The 18,990-nt window shown below is 50.5% G+C and overlaps 1 protein-coding gene and 1 long non-coding RNA gene across 2 annotated transcripts; both read left to right on the top strand.

The window, feature by feature from the left end:
* The first annotated feature begins 1,556 nt into the window (after positions 1 to 1,556).
* On the top strand, positions 1,557 to 3,720 carry LOC133206629 (uncharacterized). The gene is made up of 2 exons (XR_009723822.1): positions 1,557 to 2,364; positions 3,560 to 3,720. It is a non-coding gene; the product is annotated as an uncharacterized LOC133206629 (long non-coding RNA).
* Positions 3,721 to 8,672: 4,952 nt separating this feature from the next.
* On the top strand, positions 8,673 to 13,869 carry LOC133206595 (uncharacterized). Its single transcript, XM_061342699.1, has 4 exons — positions 8,673 to 9,938; positions 11,944 to 12,037; positions 12,465 to 12,811; positions 13,515 to 13,869. Exons 1-4 carry the CDS (start codon positions 9,857 to 9,859, stop codon positions 13,619 to 13,621), a joined length of 630 nt encoding a protein of 209 aa, XP_061198683.1. The 5' UTR covers positions 8,673 to 9,856; the 3' UTR covers positions 13,622 to 13,869.
* Positions 13,870 to 18,990: the final 5,121 nt, after the last annotated feature.

Here is an 18,990-nt window from a genome sequence, read left to right as displayed (position 1 = left end):
TCAGTGAACAGTTGGCTTTTCTTACCATGGAGGATCCTCTCCACGCTCTCTGTCCTCTCTCTGAGTATTTAAGCTGGTTTTCTATGCACACAGACCCCTTCCATCACACTGAATCTTATGATACTTTTGCTTTGTCAGTCTCAGCTGCAACCATTTACGTGACCAAGCTGGTGAGCAGAGCAAAGTATCAAACTGCCCATGATGATGGGTAGAGGAGCAAAGACAGTGGCTGCAGCTGCAGCTCCCTGCTCCCACTCCTGAATTTCACTCCCTCCAGGCCCTCTCCACCCCCAGCCATTCCCATCCCACCCCTCTGATGATGGGGTGTGCTTGCTGCAGCATGACAGCAGGTCTCCTGCCCATGTATTTGAGATCCCACTCCTGTGGTCCTGCCCTATGCATCAGGCAGCTGAGTATCTGCTTGGCTGTGTCTCATAACGCTCAGGCCACAGCACAGCCGTTCAAATGAGCCTGAGTTTCCTCTTTTCCACTGGGCATACCTGCTATGTATGAAGAGCAGCAGCTGCCAAGCTGGAGGGATGGTTTGGATGAGATACACCCAGGGGTGAGCTGGCTGTGAGGAGGGGAGAAGAGCAGCATCGCCCAACCCAGACAACAAAGCACGGCACTGTAAAGCAGCCTCCAATACCTGAGGCCGGCAAGTGGCACCGCCGGGGCTTATCAGTGGTGTGAGAACACCCAAGTGATTCCTCACAGGGCAGCTGCTCCCAGGGCAGATCAAAGTGCTGCTTTTCCCGGCACTGCTGAGATAAGCCGATGCCCTTCCTATAAAGGCAGCTGTGCTCAGAGCAAGGTGCACGAGTGCATGCGTCCGCACCAGCCATGCCCATGCAGGAGCTGCCAGTGGTGTTGGTGGTGGCAGCAGCACTGATTGCTCTCATCACTGCCGGTGGTAAGCCTGCTCTGCTGCTGGTACATGGCTCTGTGGTGGTGGGTTGGGAGCAACCGATGGACCAGAAATGGGTGGGAGGGCAGAAAGAACCAGGATCTCTTGTTTGGAGCGGAGGTGGGGAGGGCAAGCACACACAGGGGCAGCGCTGTAGGGAGGAAGGATTGCGGCAAACAGACTGTGCTAGTTCAGGGCAAGGGTTATAGGCTGGTTCATCAACTGCATTGCCCTCAGGAGAGTGGTGGGACAGGGGACAGCCCGCAATGCAGGTGGGAGCCAGGATATGTGGGGACAGCACATACACTGTGATGGCAGCTACTGTTGTTCCTGCTTCCATGAAAAGCTGCAGATCTTCACAAGAACATTGTGTGCTCAGCGTATTCATGTGGGAGGCGGCTATTTGTAGACTCCAGAAAATCGATGCTACCTAGGTGCCCATACTAGTGGTCCCGCAGCAGCCTGTGTATAAGCCCTCTTGCTCCCAGGATATTCATGCACCGCACAAATGGGCTGTGAGCTGTTGCTACTGCTCTTCCTGGCTGCAGAAGGACCCACAGAATGCAGCTGTCTCTGGGGTGGCTGTTGTCTGGCTGTGCAGAGTTACCCAGCCTCAGCCCTCTGAAGACACCCCTTGTGCTGCACTCCATGGATTCACATTTCATGGAATGTGCTGGATGCAGTGTGGAGCTCCTGGTCCAGACACTGGGAGAGAAGGCTGTCAGTAGAGCGATTAGGGAGCAGGAACAGGCATTGACAGCTTTGTCCCAGCCAGCTCAGCTGCGGATGGAGGCTGTGCACTGTGCTGTTGGGAGGGTGGCATGCAGGAATTGGTCCCCCCTCATGAAACCCACACAGCTGATCTGGATCCTGAGTGGGTCCTGTACAACCCTGCCTTTCCTTTGGTCTGGATGTGACCCCTATTGATATCTCATGCTCCTGCCACCAGTCACTGGTTTGCCATGTTCATGGGTCTCTGCTCTGTTTCAGGAGCAGAGGTGAACGAAGGGAACGGCCTGAGAAAGGTAAGAGATTTCTGGTTTTATGGTTTCTGGCTTGAGATTAGGTTCAGTGCTTAGCATGCCTGGGAGAAAAGCTGTTGCCAGCAACCATCCTCAGCCTCATGTGTGCTGGTGCTCCAGCATCAAACCCACACCAGAGGATGGGTTGTGAGTCCCACTGAGCGACGTGGTGGCCCCTGCCCTCTGCTTTCCTGCTCTGTGTGCCCTGCCCAGAGCTGGGGGAGCCACGTCGCTGGTGGGACTTGCTCCTTCCCAGGTGCCGTGGGAGGAAGAAGTGGGTGCTTCTGGTACTGAAATGGGTGATGTGGATTCTCCTTTTCAGCCGGTGTGTGGAGAGATGGTGGAGCTGCAGGTCTGCCCCCTCGTGTACTTGCCTGTCTGTGGGACTGATGGGAACACCTATGCCAATGAATGCCAGCTCTGTGTGCAGCGAATGTAAGCTCATGCCCTTGACAGAGACCTCCGGGTGCCTAATTTTGGCCATCTGAAACTGGGTGCTTGTGAAATACTGTCACTCAAGCTCCCCTATGCCTGGGAGCTTCACTGTCCTGCACTGGTAGTGCCTGAAAATAGGTGCAGGCGTGTCTGAAGGGTTAGGGTTAGGGTTAGGGCCCTTGCCTGAAGGTTCCTGCCCCATTCTTAGCACGATGTTCAGTAACTAGTGTTCATCTGCAGGCTGGGGGGATTTAGGTTGTTGTGTTGGCAGGGGACTAATCTCACAGAAAAGCTGACTATTCACCCATTGCATCAGCTTGCTAAGTCAGACCATCTGTGGCTGCATGATCAGCAGATGAAAAAGGTGAGGTCAGGAACCCATGGCCAGAAGGCCTCCGACCTAAGTGCCGGCAAGCTGACAACGAACCGGACACTGTCAGGTATGGGAGAAAGGCCCACCGTTCGTGCTGCCTGCAATCAGAGAAGGCAGAGTGGAACTTGGGCAGAAAGTCGACTAAGCATCTAGCCTTGAGAGTCAAACAGCACCACTAAATCCTTCAAAGGGAGTTTTGCAAATGCACATGTCCGATTACGTGCCTCATGCCTCTTTTGGCATAACTTCAAACAAAAGGTACCACCATAAACTTTAGGACTAGGGCAGCAGGGACCCTAAGAGAAGCACAAATTGCTTTGGGGCACTGATTTTACCCAGACTGGGGAGTGACTGAGCAGGAGATCCCATTAGAAAGGGACAGAGGGTGAAGATGAGGTTGAACACAGGTCAGCAGTGCACTTGCACGGCAGGTAACACAAACTGTGTGCTAGGCTGTAGGAGGACAGGGGTGCCCAGCTTGTCAAGGGAAGCTGCAGGGAGGTACAGGGTAGCTGTGTCCAGCTAGTCTGGGGCATGGGAGGCTTGGGGGATCTAGCAGCAGCCTATGGTTGCAGATGGGATGGTGCCACACTCTTCTTGATGGTAGTGGGTGATGCAAAACGGGGCAGCAACCACAAGCATCACCCACAAAGGAGTGGACACTGTGGGCCATGATGGCATGCAGCCACAGCAGCTTTCTAGACAGGATAGTAAGCCAATTTTATACCAGTCAGCTCTGTTCCATGGGCTGGACAGGAGCCAAAGTATGATGTGGCAAGTATTTTTCTGAGCGCGTATGCTTTTTTTCCTCTGTTATTCTAGGAGAACCAGGCAAGACATCCAGATTTTGAAAAATGGGAACTGTCGAGACATCTGAGCTTTCATGAGCCCAGGAACAGGTGATTAATTGATCCTGTGTGCTCTGTACTGATTGCACGTTAAAGTTAGGGATGGTGAATAATAAAATGATGGGCACAGTCTTATTTCAACAGAACTTCTTTTATGCAGGGCTGAGGGAAAACAGCATAAGGTGGTTCCTACAAAGGGCTACTAAAAGTGTACAGTCAAAACGTTCATTTCAAATCCCCTGTAAAACGATGCTCTGCACTGTGAATATTATCTCATACACATTCCTGCGGCAAAGGCCATGTGGGAGTAGCAAGAAGCACACAGATTCCAGTGAAGAAGGTGCAGATGTTTTTTTTCTGTAGGATGGCAACTTAGCAAAAGGAGTTTCTCCAGCGTGGGAGAAAACGTCTTCCTGGCTCCCTAGCAAACACCACAGCTTACAGAGCTGGCGTAAGTTGAAAATAGTAATATCTGCGCTTCTCAGTGCAGATTTTATTCAGCTCCTTATCCAAGAGCTTTTCACAACAGCAGTCTGGAAAGAGCCCAAGGGGAGACCCTGCACACAAGGGACCCCTGATTCTTGCTTCATCAAGGATTCCTGATTCCTGAAAGTAGCCACCAAACTTCACTAATTACCCAGAACTGCTCTCTGGGAACTGCAGGTTCCCGTCTGGTTGCCAAATTTCAGGTCTAGGTTGCTCCTGGTGTCAGGGCCATCTCTGGGACTGGCACAGCCCGACAGTGTGCCTTGGCAGTCCTTGGGGCTCCCTCTGCTCTTTTGTCTCCCAGGTGGAACACAACCAACCTTTCATGAGATAGCTGTAACGAGACTGTACAACTTGGGTATGCAAGGGGATCCCTTTCCTTGCAGTGGTAGAGATCAGCAGGCGCTAGCTAATCCAGGACTTGCCTGCTGAATTCAGTTCAGTTGTTGTGTTGTGCACCAGATGTTGTGTTTCTTCAGAATGACTGGTTAATATTTCTGATCAGCCTTTAAAAGAACTTCAGTGTGAGCTGAAACCCTTCCAGGACATGTCTGTGCTCACCCATAGGGAATCATGCTGCTCTGACTTGCTACTATACTCATACAACTCCCTTGCAGGCACCTGGGTAAGAGTCCAGGGCACAGACATGGTCAAGCGAGCTCCCTGAAGTCAGTGACCACCCCAAGAGTCCAGGAGCTGTGCCAGTGTCATGGCTACTGTGGTGCTTGGCCAGCTAGTCATGTAATTCATCCCCACGCACCTCCAGCTCTGCACCTTCCTGGAATCATAACATGGGACATGGCATCACCACGATGCGCAACAAAGCCATTGCTGGTAGATTTTAATGCTGCAGCTGGAAATAGTATGGAGAGCATGTAACAGCCATGTTATATGGCTGTTATATAACAGTCTGATGAGAGATGCGTCTGACCTGATGTCCACTGCCTCTTGGCTCAGAGCTGGCTGCTGTCATTGAAAGCTTTTCTCTCATTGAAACTTCTTCCCCAGGCTGGAAAGTCCCAGCTGGCTAGTTGCTCGGAGTTGTCCATAGCTTCTATCATCTCTGTTTTCCATGCCTGGACCCTTTCCACTTCTGCAGAGGAGGGGAGACAGCTTGCCCACCTACCCACAGCTACTGCTACTACACCATCTGCTCATTTGTCCCAGGGATCTGCAAGCCTGTTTGCTCCCTTCCAGCCCTCAGGTAGCAAGGGAGGGCTGGTCTGCCTGCATGTTGTTCTCTGTATTGCCAGTCTTTCTGTGCAGACCTTCAGATGCACCATAGGGATGGATTTTGGTGGGGTTATCATCCCTAAAACACTTCCATAGTGAACAACACAAATGCACCTTCCCCATGGAGTTTTCTATTCCTCCTGCTGCCAGCCCACCCACACGCAGGATATATTAGGACAGCTCTGTCCCAGCTTTCTGGCAGGGCTGAGGGAAGATATAGCATAACATGATGCATAACTGGAACCCATTTTCCCCCGCACACGCAGAGTGGCTGCAGCCCTTCATTCTGTATACCCTTAAAGCCGCATCTATTTATTTGCAGAGGCTAGGAAAAAACAACACAGACAATCTAGGGGCTGTTCTGGAGAGGAAAGCTGCATGCCTCCAGCACAACATGGATTGTTTATTTAGAAACTACAGAGCTAAAGCACACACTTGTGAGCCTGACATGCAAGGTCAAAGACTGAGCAGCCTTGGGACCCTGTTAGTATTGATGATACATGCAGCAGATTCAGACACCCAACCCCCTCAGGGACTGCTGGATTTGTCTGCTTATTTCAGTATGACTCAAGAGCAAGAGGCAGACCCTGGGAGGTGCTGATTTAACACCACCACAGACCTTGGGCAGAAAGCCCAACCCTGAAGCCTAACAGATCTGTGCCTAGCAAGGTCAGGCAAGACTAAGGAGGCAGCTGGTGGGTAGCAAGACATGTGCACTGCACTGGTCAGTGGCAGGGGCTATAAACATGGATTTGTACTTTTGCATGCAGTTTTGCCTGTTGAATTTATCCACCTGTTTCCCGTCTTTTCATGCGTCAGTCAGGGCAGGGGAAGGAAGGGATTATCTGCTTTCACAGGCACCATAGTTCAACACACAGAGCTACTCGCTGGTAGCCCAGCTCCCAGAGAAGCGTGCTGCAACCAGTAAAGTTGCCCCCAAACCTGTCTCAATTCAGGGAGTGAAGTTCAAGCCTGAAAATCGCTTCTCTATCGTTGTCATGTGAGACAAAACTGGAGAAGTGCCCTGACACCCTGTTAGAGTGACAGCAGACCAGCTCCCCAGCTGCTCATGTTCAATGTGATAATCTTGGGTTTATGGCTGCATCCATTAACTGCAGGGAGGGATATGCAAGTCTCTGGATATTGCTTTGCAGTAGAAATGACAGATAGGGGTAAAGAGAGATACACTGAGTCTCGTAAAGGGCTTTGTCTTATGCATAGGTCCAAAGCCTGGTGTCTGCAGTGACAGCTCCAACAGTGTCAGGAGATGGGCGTAGGGCAGAGGGTCCTGGCCTAGGTCCAGCTGTCCTTTGGACTAAGCATGCTCAGAGCTTTTGGGTAGTAAAAGCCATGTGGGGGACCAGCACAGTGAGAGGTACCCAAGGTTGGGAGTGTGCCCCTGCCAAGGAGCTCCACTGACACTCAAGGGTTCTGTGACACTGGTGCTGCTCAATAGGCTAGACACCTGCTTAAGCTCCTCCAGCTCCTCACCTCCGAAGCATCAGTGAAGGTATCCCAGAGCTACCTGAACCAAAATGTGGAGAGGAACGAAGGGAAGCAGCACCTGGCATATGTAAAGTATCCAGCTGTAATAGCTCATGCAACTGAGACTGTCAGGAAAGGTTAATCTACTTGTACAGATTCATCTCTATAGCAAAAAGGATGCAGCTTTGGCCACATGAGCTAGAGAGCTTTGCTGGAAAAGAAGAGTATTCTGTGTTACTGGTGCTGGTAGTGGACAGGGAGGTAATCTGGGCTTTAAAATGAGCCCAGTGTCAGTGGTCTTGCAGGTGAGTCTCTGCCTCTCAGTGCCTCCACTGCAGAGCAGAGACAACTCAAAACTAGGCAGCCGCATCTGTAATTTCCAGTCATCAACACCAAAGCTTCCCCATAGGGTAATAAAATCACTTCCTTGGGAAATTTGCACCTAAGAGCCTCTCTAGAGATTTCAGTTCTGAAAAGATGCAAATGCAGGCTGTGTAAGATTTTAAAGCCCATCTATTCCATTAAGCACCTCTAAAGACACTAAAGGCACACCAACTCCTTCTTATACAAATGTTCTTTACAAATCTATTCATTTCTACCCAGCCAGAAGATTGCTGGAATGGAGCAATATTGACAGTACCATCTCTGCAGTGTCATATGGCAATGTTTTGCTGAGTCAGGAGTCACTTATCGGACCCCACCAGGCTTTGGAGTGACTGAGTAGATGGAGGGTGTGAGAAGCTGAGTTAGCCACAGACTGAGCACGCAGCCGGTTCCCACGGAGCACTGAAACACCCAGAGATTTCCATCCCATCTTCTATATTTCATATCATCTGCAAGCAGCCCAGAATATATCAAGTTTTTTGTAAGAATGCTTCTAGATGTGAAGTTTTGCTATGGCCAGGCATATGGAATCGCAGTTCTGGTGTCTTCAACATAAGAAGGACATGGAGCTGTAGGAGCAAGTCCAGAGGAGGGCCATGAGGATGATAAGGGGGCTCAAGCACCACCCATACAAAGACAGGCTGAGAACATTGGGGCTGCTCAGCCTGGAGAAGAGAAGGCTGCTTGGAGACCTCATAGCAGCCTTCCAGTATCTGAAGGGGGCCTACAGGGATGCCAGAGAGGGACTCTTCGTCAGGGACTGTAGCAATAAGACAAGAGGTAATGGGTTAAACTTATTCAGGGAAAGTTCAGGTTAGCTATAAGGAAGAAGTTCTTTACTGTGAGGGTGGTGAGGCACCGGCACAGGTTGCTCAAAGAAGTGGCAAATGCTCCATCCCTGGCAGTGTTCAAAGACAGGTTGGACAGAGCCTTGGGTGACGGGGTCTAGTGTGAGGCCCATGGTGGGGGGCTGGAACTGGATGATCTTAAGGTCCTTTGCAAACTAAACCATTCTGTGATTCTACGATTCTATGATTTAGGTTGCAGAAGACCCATAAAATCATGAAGCCCAACTGTTAACCCAGCAGTGCCAAGTTCACCACTAAACCATGTCCCTAAACACCACACATCTTTTAAATACCTCCAGGGACAATGACTCCACCACTGCCCTGGGCAGCCTGTTCCAATGCCTGACCACCCTCTCTGTGAAGAAATTGTTCCTACTGTCCAATCTAAACCTCTTCCAGTGCAGCTTGAGGCCGTTACCTCTTGTCCTACTGCTTGTTACTTGGGAGAAGAGATCAGCCCCACCTCACTACAACCTCCTTTCAGGTAGTTGTAAAGAACAATAATGTCCCCCCTGTCCCTTCTCCAGACTAAACCCCCCCAGTTTCCTCAGCTGTTCCTCATTAGACTTGTGCTCCAGACCCTGCACCAGCTTTGTTGCCCTTCTCTGGAACCACACCAACACCTCAATGTCTGTCTTGTAGTGAAAGGCACAGAATTTAATACAGCATTTGAGATGTGATGTGTTTTCTTCCTCCCCAAGCTCTGTGTTTGCATGATAGAGCACCTTGCCAGACAGTTTTCAAGAAGTCTGCATGACTCCGGTGCTGTGCAGCATCATCATACAGTACTAGAACATGGACATCCTCACCAGCACAGGACACCTTCACTTGTGACTGAGCAACAAGAAACTTTCCTGTGAATGACTTGGAAGCCTCACATCTCTTTATGACATCCTGGCCTACCCGTCCATATCAGAGCCTTCCTGTATCTGCTCTGCTGCCACCACCCTGCTGCTCCTTTTGGGGCTGCTAAACATGCCCCACCTCTCTGGAGGTAACCTGTAATCTGCAGTGGACAAGGCTACAGCTGGGTCTTCTCACTAGTTTTACTGGGGCTACCCATTGCCATCCTGCTTCCTGAGAGAAGTGCTTTGCTCATAGCCTGGACCAACAAGTCACAGGGAAGCCCTCAACACACACAGGCATTTGGTTGGAGTGCCAATCTGGATTCATTATTCTGTCTGGATTTCCCAGGAAGGTGGTGCAGCCCTTGGACAGGTCACACGAATTTGGCAGTCTCCATCTGCAGGGGTTTCCAAAGTGTACAATGCCACAAGGGCTCCAACCTTGTGCAGTAGAAACTCCTGCTGAGAGAAGGGCTGCAGTGGAGACAGAGGTCCCTTCCCACCAGCACTACCAGGGTCCTGTGCAAACATCTTTCAAATAGCAAACATCCCATTTCAGACCTCACAAGGGGTCCTTAAGGACTAACAACAGTTCCCTAAACCCCAGTATGGAAACCAGTAGAAAGGCAGTGCCACATCCTGCCCTGCCATGCAGCTCCTTTCTACTATAAAGGAGGGCATTTGAGTTACAGTTTAGCAGCAATAAGTGTAAATTAATCTGAACTATAATTATTTTATGTATAAAAGCACTAACTTTTGTTCTAACTTTGTGTGGATCTTTTGCAATCCACAGTAGATCCTGGGCAGAGACTCTCTATACCTTTGCACTCTGATAAGGAGAATATTATTACTCTACTAGTGGCCAGGCCAGATAAGAGGTTTTGGGCGGGCAGTCTGCATTTTTTTCAAGCCCTCATTATGCTGCACCAGTATCTCCAGATGCTCTTCTGAGGGAGTTAGGCTGCTTCCTACTCAACACCGTGAAGAGGAATGGCTAATCCCCAACAATACAATACTAATTTTGAACCTTCTGATCCACCCGCTGCGGCCCATAAACAGCATGAAGAGGAAGGTAAGGTTGAGAACACTCCTAACTTGAGTTTTTGGGGAGGAGAGAGGACGATCTTTGTCACCAGTGGTTTCTAAAAAAGGAGTTAATAATTAACAGTTTATGCTTGGGGGATGGAGGATGCAGACTTAACTACAAAGGTGTTTTTTCTGTGTCGTGTTTCAGATCACAGAGGCAGAAGCACCTATAAACACTTTCTAACTCAAAATCCCTCTGGCAGCATCAGTATAATGCCTCTCTGCAGACTTGGCAATACTGTCTCATTGCTCTTTCAGCTTGATGGATGTTTTTTTCTTTTAATTTCAACTCAACCTTTGTGTTCTTACCTAGATTTTTTTTCACCAGGACACAGATGTTTTACTGTGATCTTTCCTGCTTAGTGTTAACATCTGACAGCTCTAGAGCATCTGTGGGAGGGCTCTCTTGGACCAGTCAGAAATGAGTGAGGGGTGTTTGCTACTCATGCGAAACAATTTGCTTAGGATGAGTAGGGAAGGAAACTGATTGCAAGCAGCTAAAAGTGCTTTTATGGCTCGCAGGACCTATTGAAAGGGAAAGTTAGTTACCTTGGCTGTGCGAGGGGTGTGCAAGGGATTAAGTACTTCGGTAGTTAAACTGAAGCAGATCCTGCTACTGCACCTTGTAACCTCATTTTTCCAGGTTCTTTTCTGCCTTTTGTTATGCGGATGGCAGGGTCACCTCGTGCTGGCTGTGCCCTGTTGCTTCTTACACTGCTTTGTGTTGGGGAACAGCCTCATGACTGGGGAACATCTGCTTGCGTTGTGCAGACCAAGTTCAGTGCTGGACTGCACTCAGAGGCTGACACTCTCTCGGGTGATGCTGAGGTGATCCTGTCATCACTAATGGACTCTGGCACCATCATTGCATGCTGCCTTCAGAATTGTGTGTATTGCTGTGTCCTTTCTCTTGTTAGGCTGGAATCTTTTAGGAGAGGAGCCCTCTTTTCCTGTATGGCACTACCGTGCTAAGAGCAAAAGGTGGTAAATCATCTCTAGAACGGCTAATTCCCTCTCTCACTGCAAAGCACAAGACCCTGACAAGTCCTTGAGAAGTACAAGCGCTACCTTAGCACCAACAAAAACATCACTGTGTTATCAGCATTGTCCTGAGGTTAAAACCAAACATAGCCCTGAACAGACTCCTAAGAATTAAAACATAACTGAGGAGAGCTCATTGCAGTCATACTCTAACAGGGGCTAAGAGAAGGGAGAGCCATACTTCTTTTAGGGGTGCACAGGGAAAGGCAGGAGGCACCTGGTCCACATTGCAGATATGGCTGGATAGAAAAGCAGAAAAAACATGAGGGTTGAGAGTCGTGCAGAGATCAGATATGTGGGCTTTAAGGTATTCCTGCTTCCCTGGACAAGGGCCTGGATTGCTTGATGTAATTTTAAAGTTGGCCCTGCATGGGGTGATGGGGATGCAGGGGGGTGCCCCTTTCTCCTGGTGGCTGTAGGTAAACTGCACATCTTGCCTAAATGGTAAAGTCAGCATTGGAGCCAGTCTGATTCACAAGAGTCAGTCTGTCTTCAGCCCTGATATGGTCTTCTTCAGAGCTGCAGACCAGCTTGGGGCAGCTGTTGTGTTTTGAGGCACCAGTCTCACTCACAGCAATGTGTACTAGTCCTGTCCTGGTCTCTGATTGGGTCAGCATCACCCACAATGTCTCATCCTAATACACACAAGCATCTGTTTACAGGAAAGCCTATGCCCTCTGGCTCATCCCCTTCTCACCTCAGAGCTGCAGCAACAGCAGGAAAACTGCAACTAGAAGTCTAGAGTAACTTTCAGTACAGGAGCACAGGAGCTTTGGGGGTGTTTATCATGAGATCCTACCCACTGAGGCTGAGCTGGAGGTACAGCACCCAAGCAGTTTCACATCAAGACCTGCTTCATGGCAAAAAGAGCACAGCTTCTTGCACCAGTGTTCTGTCACCAGGCAGGGAGGTGTTGAATTGTCATGTCATCACTTAATTTTTCCTTGCAGAAATCCCCATCTCCCGCCGCTTGAGGGACCGTGAGATGCTCCGGAAAAGAAAGGAAAAAGCCCATGAGGAGAACTCAGCTTACTGGATTTATAGGTAAAAACCTGCTTATGCTGTGGGGTTGTTTTCTGGGTGCACTTAACCTGAGCCCTGAGCCGCTCGATCTTTGTACAGGGACAGAGCCAAGCTGGGCCCCATCAGTATTCAGTGGGGAAAGCTAAAAAAGGTCTAGGCAGGCGCTGAGGGGCAGAGACAGATGGGGGTGGTTATGTAGGTGCTCAGTTGGGTGGCAAGCAATCCTCAACCACAGTGTGGAGCTGGGGGAGATTTTGGTGCCAAGATCCCACCTGCCAGTGCAGCCACAGGAGGCTGCTGTGCAGGGCTGGGGAGGAGGGCTGGGGAAGGGCAGCTTCTGCTGGGATGGACTGGGGCACAATCACAGTAAAGGCAAGAGGCCTTGGTGCAGGAGGCAAAAGTCCTCCTCCCCAAGCCCAACTGTCATTCATGTGAAATCCCCTTGCAGGGAGCCAAGGATCAAAAAGCAGAGGAAAGCCAGAGAAGACAAGAAAGGAATGAGCAACCAGCTGGTGATGGAGCTCAAACCAGCGGCAGAACTGAAGGCGGAACTGGGAGTGGAATCACAGGCAGGATCGTCAAAGGAACCAGTGGAACAACTGGTGGAAGAACTGGAAGATGTCCAGCCCAAGCCCAAGCTGCAGAAGAGGGCTGAGCCAGTGGCACCCAAGCCAGTGCCACCTGAGCCAGTGCAACAGGAGCAGTTGCCTGTGCTGACCACCCAGGGCCTGGGTGCTGGGATACCAATGGGAGGCATCGATGGGGAGCTGGCAGCCAGTAGCCAGGATGCTGTGGGTGAGCTGCTGGCTCTGTGGGGGCTCAGGATCAGTGCAGAGACACACTTGAGGACTATTCGCCAAGGTTACCCACCTTATCAACAGCCAGCCCACAGCACCACTAAGGCACAGGTCCCTGCCCCACCAAATGTGATGACCTGGGTAGCTTTGTGTGGACTTAAACCACAACACTGTGAATGGGTGGGGGAATATTGGGGCTGTAGGGGCAGATACCACTCTCCAAGTCATGGGGAGTGATAAAAAGCCCACTACTGTCAGTAGAGTTTCTGGCATGGGGCCTGTAGTCCCTGGTCCTAAATGGCTGCTTGTCCTACAGACACCTCTGTGGCTCTGCCAAAAGCCAGGTTAGGGCAGAGATGCTGTGCAGGGAAGACGCAGTCTCTTCAGGCCAGAGCTGGTCAGCAAGGGAGGGCCAAAACCCGGGCATGCTCTGTCTACAGTCCACCCAGTTTCAGGGCTGTCACTAGGGCAACAGGTTCCTGCAGAAACCCCTTTGAAACCCACGGGGGCTTTACCCTCTCCAACTCCCCTCCACTATCCCTGTGCCTCTGTGTCCTTTGGAAAGCAGGCAGGCCACCAGGAGCTGCCTAACACAACAGGCAATCTCAGGAGCCCGTCCATGGGGTCTTTAGCACAGCACGGAGGGGTAACATGCAAGAACACCGCAGTATGAAATAACCTGTTTTGGACATGTCTTACAGGTGATGAAGAGCTGCTGAATCTGACCGAAGCAGAGACACCTGACGATCTGAATGCTCCTCTGAATAGCCTCTGCCAGGATAATGAACAAATTCCCTTTCTCTTTTAGTTTTCTGATCAGGTTTTGTCCTGTTCAGGACATTTTGACTCCTGCCTAAAAAACTCCAATAGGTAATGCAGAGTGATTTTGACCCGCTCTTTTCGTGTAACAAAGCCCATGCGCTCCTTGTCACTCTTCTTTTTGTTCTTCTTTCAAGTTAGAATTAGGGCAAATCTACTCACTGCACTCTTAGCTAGCTGGAGCTGCTCAGCTTGGGCTTTTTCCTGCACACAATAAAACAGGCACATGTTTCATCATCTTCAGTCTGAAGTCTTTCTTACAGTCTCTTTCCCTCCTGGTAAACAGCTTGGTTTCCTAAAGCCTGGAAACCATTTTGGTTTCAGTTTCTGGGCAGCCTCACTGCAACCTTGGTGAGCCACTGCATTCAGCAAACAAAACATGGTTGTAAACATCTGAGTGCAACAGGCTGGGAAATGGCATCTGGGGCAAAGAAAGGAGCCTCTCTGTGCCCCTGGCTCCCCAGCCTCACAACCAGGGTTTCTCCTAAATCCAGGAAGGAATGGGGTGCCTCTCTGCCCCCATTTCGGGTCTTGTCTTCTGTGCTTAGCTAGGGAGGTGGCTCTCTTATGCTCTTGTAATATGCTGACACCGGGGATCTTTCTTCCCCTGAGGTGGGATGGAGGTCTCTTACCAAGGGCCTGTCTCCCATGCTGGCCAGGCCTCTCTTTGGGAGATTTAAGGATTTTTTGTGGCTCCAGGGATGTTACCCCTGCTGTCCCAGAGCCCTGCATGTCTGTGTGTCTCAGCAGATGTGACATGCCACCAGTAACGCTGTCTCTCCAGTGACAGGACGGACATCACTGACTCATGCCCCTGCTTTGGTCCAAGGGACATCACACTGAGGGCACAGTCTCCCCAGTCTGAAACCCTGGGATGTTACACCGCCAGAAGCTCTAAAGCACTCAGTGGGTGTCAAAACAGAAGGCATCCAGCAGTGCCATAACGAAGCAAATGAAGCCCATTCACCACAGGCAGCTCCTGGAGGGATGGATCTCTCTATACAGGTGTCCTGGTGACATTTCAGTCTCCACAGACATCTCAGCTAATGCAAGAAAACGTGACTTGTACCTCTGGGAAAAGAGCAAGATCTCTTACTGTCATGGTTTAAGCCCAGCTGGTAACTCAGCACCACACAGTCACTCACACATCCTCTCCTTCCACTTCCCCTGGCAGAACATGAAAGATTGAAAAGCCCTTGATCAGGGTAAGTGCTACTGAGCAATAACTAAACTAGCGGTGTGTTACCAGCATTGTTCTAAGACTAAAGCTGAAATACAGCACTGTGCCAGCTACTAGGAAGAAAATTAACCCTCCTGTCAGTCATGGAGAGCACAAAACAACCACAACCTTCCTTCTCCAGCGTTTAAGTGGAGGTGCAGGAGGTGGCAAAAGCCTGGCAGGGTGAGGCAGGGTGAACACGGGGCAATGATCATTGCTGAAACACACATGGTCCTGCGCTACAAAGGCTGGGGAGCTCTCTGTGAGCATGGGCTCCCAGGAACCAGAGAAAGCACCTCTGCAGAGATGGCAGTCACCCCAGGTCCTGTGTACTCTGACTTAGAGCTGCTCTCACTCTAACTGACTGCTTTGGCAACCAGTGAGAAGGATGTGCCTGCAAGCAACTAACCTTATCGTAAAATAAACAAGAGAAAGATAAAGCACTCCTTAGCAGCACTTTCATTCCCAACACACTGTTTCCTTCTCTGATAAGAGGGCAGGTAAAAGAGCTCTTGGTATACAGATGGGGTGCAGGTGCAAAGCTGGACACAAAGAGGTCCATGCGCGTCCATCCTTGAGGTAGGTCCTGCTCTCTGAATGGATCTGTGCATAGAGAAGGAGGCTGCTGCTTCTCACAAACACTGCATTAATTTATCCCTCTCTTCCCTCCTTCCTGAGCCCCAGACAGGTGTCTTTACCTGTCCAATAAAGAAATATTTCTTCCTTTGGGATGACAAACAGGGTGTGGGTCTGACTTGAAGGTGAAGGCTGGGACTATAGCCTTCTTGATGATGAAGAGTAAGTGCAGGGAGATGGCTTCTGAGCTGTGGGGCAAGCACAGAGAGCTGGGTCAGTGTCTGACACAATGCTCTCCCCCTTGCTGTGCTGTACTGCAGTGTAAGAGGGCCGCATGAGGCTTTTCCAGGATGCTCTGACCTGCTACCTGAGCCACACAGACCAAAGCAGGCATGCTGTGATGTGCAGTGGGTATGACCACTGTGATTGTCTTCTTATTCATGAGACACAGCTTGGTGTTGTCAATGGGCTGAGCTGCCCACACTGCTGTGAGGTGATCTCAGGGCTACAGAGCATGGGAGCCACCCTGAGGGCTGACAGGACATCTAAGGAGAAGGAAGTTGACATCATACTCAGGAGAACCAGACTCTCCTCTGTCCACAGCTAATTACCCTTAGATATCCTCCCAGGAAACATGCTTCCAGCTCCTTGGGAGATGTTGCTGGGTTTGTGCAACCTGCTTCCTGATTCTCAAACTGCTCTTGTGAAACAGAATCCCCCACATTCACAGAGAGTCAGTGATTTGTGGTAGACTGTTGCTCATGGGTGGTGTTTCGAGCTGGGGTCGTTTTCTGGACATTAGCAGAAGTGAAGTCATGGGTAAGCCTCAGTAGAAAAAAGTGGGCCAGGAACTCAGAGACAGAGGTCAATGAAAAGTCATTCCATCCCACAAGAACCTGGTCCTTCAGAGATAAGAAAACTTTATGGTTGATTTACCAATATTGACTTCAAGTAGTAAATCCTGGTGACAGCAAATACCCACTCCCTCTTTGAGCATCATTTCTTGCTCAGAGTGTGCAAGCTCTGATCCTTCCTGCTCGGTGTTCACCATTTGAATAAATACCTCTCTATGACTGCCAGGACTGTAGCTATGTGCCCACTGGGCTCAGCAGTGCTCCTCTTGCTGGCCTGGCTCTCCTGTTTCACCAGGAAACCATACAACTGTAGGAAAAGCGTGAAGAGGTACCTGGAGATCTCGAACCCAACCCCTGCTCAAAGCCCATCCAGCTCTAACCAGACTGCTCAGAGGGTTTTCCAGCCAAGTCCTACCATTTCCAACATTAGAGACACCACCATCCCCAAGTGGCCATCCCAGGCACTGCAAGGGAAGAAAGGTTTCCTTTAGTAGAGCCAGAGTTTCCCTCATCACAGTTTTTGCTCTTTGCTTCGTGTCCCACCATGGTGCACTTCAGAGAAGACCCCACCAGCTCCATCTTCCCTGTAACTCTGGGACTGCAAGGCAGACTTCACACTTGCCTTCTCTTCTTCAGGTAAGTCTGATGCCCTCAGCCTATCCTATGCTCCAGATCTGTACCTCACGGCCTCAGCTGGGCTCCAGAATAACAATGTCTTTCTTGTACTGGGTTACCCTGAATGGATCCAGTATTCCAGGTGTGGGCTTGTACACATCAAGCAGGGTGAATGGCCACTTGCCTCAGCCCACTGGCTGGAACTCAATCCATCTGTCTGGATCTGGGGCTTTGAGCATGATTGTGCCTTTGTCACCCCCAGGATGCCTGAGGTTTTCACTAAAAAAACATAGAAAATGCAGAACAAAGAAATCACGACATGGCCCGTGTGGTAAACAGTGCGATCTGATCTTTGTAGCCTTAATAATGACTCTGAAAGGAGGTTGTAGCAAGGGGGGGGGTGGGGAGGGTGGAAATGTCGGTCTCTTCTGCCAAGTAATAAGCGACAGAACAAGAGGTAACAGCCTCAAGCTGCACCAGGGGAGGTTTAGATTGGCTAGAACGAACAATGTCTTCACCAAAACGTGTCTGGAAGAGCTGCCCAGGGAAGTCACCATCCCTGGAAGTGTTCAAAACCGGTGTGGGTGAGACCCCTAGTGACATGGTTTAGTGATAGTCTAATTCCAGTGCTGGCTGGTGAATGGTTGGGCTTGTCCAACCTACCTACATGATCCTGTGATTCTTTGATTCTACTCTCAGCTCTCTTCTGTACACACCATCTTCCACGTCATCTGCAAAAGCACGGAACGTGGCTTGAGCGCGGAATTGCGTGTCCCTGGAAATCACCCCTCGTTTGCCAGCGTGTTCAACCGCAGACCGGAGGCGCAGCTCAGCCTCCCGCTGTGTGACAGCATTACCGAGCGCCAAAGCTGCACCGTGCAACGAGAGGCTGCGCCCCGGCCCCAGCCCGAGCCCGAGCCCGAGCCCAGCGCGGCCCGGCAGTGCTCTCTAGCGGCAGCGCCGCACCAGGGGTACCGGGCGCTGTGGGACATGCGGAAGGGAGGATTCCCTTCCTAACAGTTGTAATCGCTGTGCTGGCAGTGTTCATGTGCCGGAGTCTAGACCTGATGTGGCAGAGAGGTGGCGTATCCTGTACTCACACATGTGGGAAGGCTTGAAACCGTTTGCCCTGGTTTGATTATTGAGTTATGATTGAGAGATTGATGCCACTGTCTATCATATTTGAAAAATCTGGCAGTCAGGTGAAGTTCCCAACGACTGGAAAAAGGGAAATATAACCCCCATTTTCAAGAAGGGGGAAATGAATGACCCGGGGAATTACAGACCAGTCAGTCTCACCTCTGTGCCTGGCAAAATCTTGAAGCAGATTCTCCTGGAAGGCATGCTGAGGCACATGGAAAACAACAAGGTGCTTGGTGACAGCCAGCATGCCTTCACTAAGGGAAAATCCTGCCCAACCAATTTGGTGGCCTTCTATGATGGGGCTACAGAACTGATGGACAGCGGTAGAGCAGCTGATGTCATCTACCTGGATTTGTGCAAAGCACTCGACACTGTCCCATATGACATCCTTGTCTCCAAATTGGAGAGACATCAGTTTGATGAATGGACCACTCGGTGGATAAAGAACTGGCTGGACGGCCGCATGTAAAGAGTTGTGGTCAATGGCTCAATGTCCGCCTGGAGACCTGTAACGAGTGGTGTCCCTCAGGAATCGGTGTTGGGACCGGTCTTGTTCAGCATCTTTGTTGGTGACATGGACAGTGGGATTGAGTGCACCCTCAGCAAGTTTGTCGATGACACCAAGCTGTGTGGTTCGGTTGTTACACTGGAGGGAAGGAATGCCATCCAGAGGGACCTTGACATGCTTGTGAGGTGGGCTGATGCCAACCTCATGAAGTTTAACCATGCCAAGTGCAAGGTCCTACACCTGGGTCGGAGCAATCCCAGGCACAGCTACAGGCTGGGCAGAGAAGAGATTCAGAGCAGCCCTGAGGAGAAGGACTTGGGGGTGCTGGTTGGTGAGAAAATGAACATGAGCCGGCTTCAGTGTGCACTTGCAGCGCAGAAAGCCAACCGTATCCTGGGCTGCATCAAAAGGAGTGTGACCAGCAGGTCGAAGGAGGTGATCCT

Source organism: Neopsephotus bourkii, unplaced genomic scaffold (genome assembly GCF_033783945.1).
Source record: "Neopsephotus bourkii isolate Nb327-2 ecotype Australia unplaced genomic scaffold, CSIRO-AGI_Nbou_v1 NB_1814, whole genome shotgun sequence".
Taxonomy (NCBI): Eukaryota; Metazoa; Chordata; class Aves; order Psittaciformes; family Psittacidae; genus Neopsephotus; species Neopsephotus bourkii.
Note: the sequence above shows the minus strand (reverse complement) of the source record. Positions and strands in the feature narration are given on the sequence as shown.

Excerpts from the sequence above, each read along its gene's own strand:
- LOC133206595 (XM_061342699.1), top strand. The coding sequence starts at position 9,857 with ATGGCTAATCCCCAACAATACAATACTAATTTTGAACCTTCTGATCCA. Across the intron at positions 9,939-11,943 it reads TAAACAGCATGAAGAGGAAG|AAATCCCCATCTCCCGCCGC; the intron begins GTAAGGTTGAGA and ends TTTTCCTTGCAG. Across the intron at positions 12,812-13,514 it reads CAGTAGCCAGGATGCTGTGG|GTGATGAAGAGCTGCTGAAT; the intron begins GTGAGCTGCTGG and ends CATGTCTTACAG.